This window comes from Carlito syrichta, unplaced genomic scaffold, assembly GCF_000164805.1.
Source record: "Carlito syrichta isolate Samal-C Ts95f unplaced genomic scaffold, Tarsius_syrichta-2.0.1 Scaffold304822, whole genome shotgun sequence".
Classification (NCBI taxonomy): Eukaryota; Metazoa; Chordata; class Mammalia; order Primates; family Tarsiidae; genus Carlito; species Carlito syrichta.
This window is the reverse complement of record NW_007248918.1, coordinates 61,951-65,577: the sequence shown is the minus strand read 5'-3', so window position 1 is coordinate 65,577 and position 3,627 is coordinate 61,951. Positions and strand designations below refer to the sequence as shown.

Below are 3,627 nucleotides of genomic sequence, written 5' to 3'. Positions count from 1 at the left end.
ACTACAGGCGTGCACTACCACGCTCGGCTAAATTTTTGATTTATTGTAGAGATGAGGTCTCGCCAAGTTGCCCAGGCGGGTCTCGAGCCCGTAGGCTCAGACAACCCACTCACCTCAACCTCCCAAGGCGTGGGATTACAGGCTGAGCCACTGAGCCCGGCTTTCCCTCCTCCTTTCTGTTGCTGGGAATCCCTCCATATCTGGATTGGCTTTCCTTTTTGTGCTGTGCACATGGTTGCACGAATAGGGAACTTCACCATTCTGTTGGTGATCAAGACCGAGAGCAGCCTACACCAGCCCATGTTCTACTTCCTGGCCATACTAGCTACCATTGACGTGGGCCGCTCAACAGCTACCATTCCTAAGATGCTTGGAATCTTATGGATCAGCTACAGAGAGATCATCTTTGAAGCCTGTCTCACCCAGATGTTTTTCATTCATAACTTTACACTTACGGAGTCAGCAGTCCTTTTGGCAATGGCTTATGATCGCTGTGTGGCCATCTGCAACCCACTCCGAAATAGCACCATTCTTACCAATAAGGTTGTTTCTGTGATTGGTCTTGATGTGAATGTGAGAGCGTTTATTTTTGTCACTCGATTTATGTTTCTAATTTTGCTGTTACTCGTCTGTGGGACTCATGCCTTGCTCGTCTCTCTTGTGCCAGTATCAAGATCAATATTATCCATGACTTGGGTGCCGTTTCAATCCTCGTGTTTGACACGATAGCCATTGTTCTTTCTTACATCCAGCTAATCCATGCTGTTTTCCGCCTTCCTTCTCATGAAGTCTGACTCAAGTCCCTCAGCACATGTGGTTCCCATGTTTGTGTAGTCCTTGCCTGCTATACACCAGCCCTCTTTTCCTTTGTGACACATCACTTTGGCCAGAATGTGCCCCGCTGTATCCGTATACTCCTGGCTGATCTTTATGTTGTAGTGCCACCAATGCTCAGTCCTGTCATATACAGAGTCAGAACCAAGCAGATCGATGACCGTGTGAAGAAAATATTATTGCAGAAGCAAGGAATTGAAAAGGAATAGTGCCCAATACATATGAGGTTTCATATGCAACTTTGAGAAAGTTCTGTTGAAAAAATGCACATGGTCTTAAACATTTTTTAAAATACGTGGCTATATTGGCTCTCTTTTGTATTTAAATATATTGAATATCTATCTACATTTTATGCAACTTCTCAATATCTTTTATTGCATTTTTGTTCTCTCTATTCAATTCCCTTATAATTCTATTTTAGGAAATTATGTCACTTAAAAAATTTTTTTCAATATCTGGTTGATATATCAGATATGAATGTATCCATTTTTGCTAAGATAATTGATGTTTCATGGAGATTTTTTCTATTTAAATATAATGATAATTATTTTCTGAATATCTATTTTTATAATTGCTGGATGCTGAGGATAAAATGATGACTATGCCACCTTTCCTGACCTTGTAGTATTTGCATAGTTTAAAGTTAGTCTGAAAACTCAACTTAGGAGCATCTATCCTTTTTCTTTCAATTTAAAAAATATTATTACCATTTGCATTTGTCTCTCCATTTAGGTAGCATAAAATTTTGTTGAAATAAATCTGACAATTTTAGTATGTTAAATACACTACTAAATTTATCTGCATTTAACTTAGTAATTGTTAGTTTTTTTCTCATCAGTCTAGTATATTCTACGTAATATATCATAATTTAACTTGAACTGTATATCTTCTACAAATTTTAAAATTTTAATTGTTTTGTAATTATTACCACATGTCTCATTTTCATATCTATGTATATATATATATTTACAATTATTCTATCCATTGCTGTACAAATGTCCATGCAACTTGTTGAAATATAATATAAATTGCAAGTTTAATCTGTTTCTGTTAATAAATGAATCTTAGAAGGGCTTTGGTCAATTTACCCACTTTCTGACTTATACACTATTGTTGATGTAATCCTCTTTTCCCAATAGATATGTACATATTTTTATCCAAAGTTTCATCCTCTTAGCTCCTCTCTATAAACCGTATTTTCCTTTAAAGAAGAATACTCTATTTTAGACTAAATGCTTCTTCTTTACTATGTAAGCGCAAATTTTATTTATTTATTTATTTATTTTAAAGATGTGAGGTACAATTCAGGGTTAGGTTTATAAGTGGTCATTGTACAGGTGAAGCTTGGGCTTTCCATTGGTCCTCACATCACCTGGTTTGGGATCAGGCATCCTTATTAGTGTTACATGCCTACCCACTAACTTTTATCTTGACTCTATAGTTATTTATTTTTGTTTCTGCCTAAGGCACTTTTATCTTGTTTTTCTATGTTTTTTTTAGTTTGAAAATTAATTCTAATTCCCTAACTCACCATTATTAGATTATACTTTAAGTTAAATCAGCATCACTAATATTTATACTCAGTAGTCTTATAAAAATGCAACTTACAAGTGTTTCTGAATCAATTATGTTGTTTTAGAAATACTTATGTTGCTATAGGACTATAATTTTACATTAGCAACTTAATTGCACTCCTTTTATTTTACTGCTTTACCTATTCATACTGTAGTTAATTAATATCATAACAGAATTAGCCAGTTTTCTTTCTCATTTTCTGTAGGAATAAAGTGTCATTGAAAATATGGTTATAGGTAGGCTTAATATAGTCCCATTAAGATTAACATTGGAGAGATGAGTGAGAGTGTAAACACTTGAAGTGAGAGAGAATGTATCCAAGATATACAAATATACCATGAATTATATTTGGTCCTCTGATTGTGCTGAAAGAGTTTTATAGACAGAAATGAGCTAGTAAAGTGTGGCAAAAATTAAGGGAGTTTTAATTTAGTGGAAAATCAGATAAAGCAAATATCCCTCTTCCAATATATAGTCATTTACAATTCAGTTCTATTTAATGCAAAATATATGAGACAGAATTTGCTGGAATAGATAAATGTGGCCTTGGAATTGGAAGTCATAAAACTGAACCAAAGAGTGGGAAGAGTGCCAATGTCAACAGAGATGTTTTGTTTAGAAGCTTATGCAGGAGAGTCTTGAGTGTTCTAACAAAAATGTTTTAATCCAGAAAGAAAGAGAAGTGGCAGGAGTAAAGATATTAGAAAGTAGGATATTGTGTAAAGTTAATAATAATTTTAGTGGGTCTTCTTCATTATAAAACATAACTGAGTGTGAAAAAGAAAAGCTTAGATTAATAAAAGGGGCATTCATTTCCAAGGCAAAAAAATGTTTTTAACTAAACAGATCTTAGGCTTAATCTGAACTATTTTCTTTATAACTCAATGAATATTTAGACATGCGTTATAAGATGTGAACAGTAAGATATTTCCATTTTTCTATTTTTTAGTGTTTGATTTACTTATTTCTATATAATTTTTAAATTTTATTTTCACTAGGTGGGGTACAATTCAGAATCTGTTTTTCTATTTACAGATATGGAAGCTGTAGTGAAAATCTGCTTCACTTTCCAAAAATTGTTGTTCAAGATTTTTTTCCCTGGCTTTTCCTGAAGAATCAAATTCATCTAAATTGTAAAGAATAATAAATGACAGTGCAAATATGGGATCCTGTTTTTTACGTATATGTTCTAGAGTGTTGAAAGGATTAATTTGACAT

General features: G+C 33.7%; 1 protein-coding gene across 1 annotated transcript in view; it reads left to right on the top strand.

Moving 5' to 3' along the window:
* Positions 1-1,043, top strand: part of LOC110595870 (olfactory receptor 52E2-like) — a 9,387-nt gene extending 8,344 nt beyond the window's left edge. The window contains 2 exon segments of the mRNA XM_021713919.1: positions 186-640; positions 643-1,043. Coding sequence (XP_021569594.1) covers positions 186-640; positions 643-1,043 — 856 coding nt within the window.
* The last annotated feature ends 2,584 nt before the right edge of the window (positions 1,044-3,627 follow it).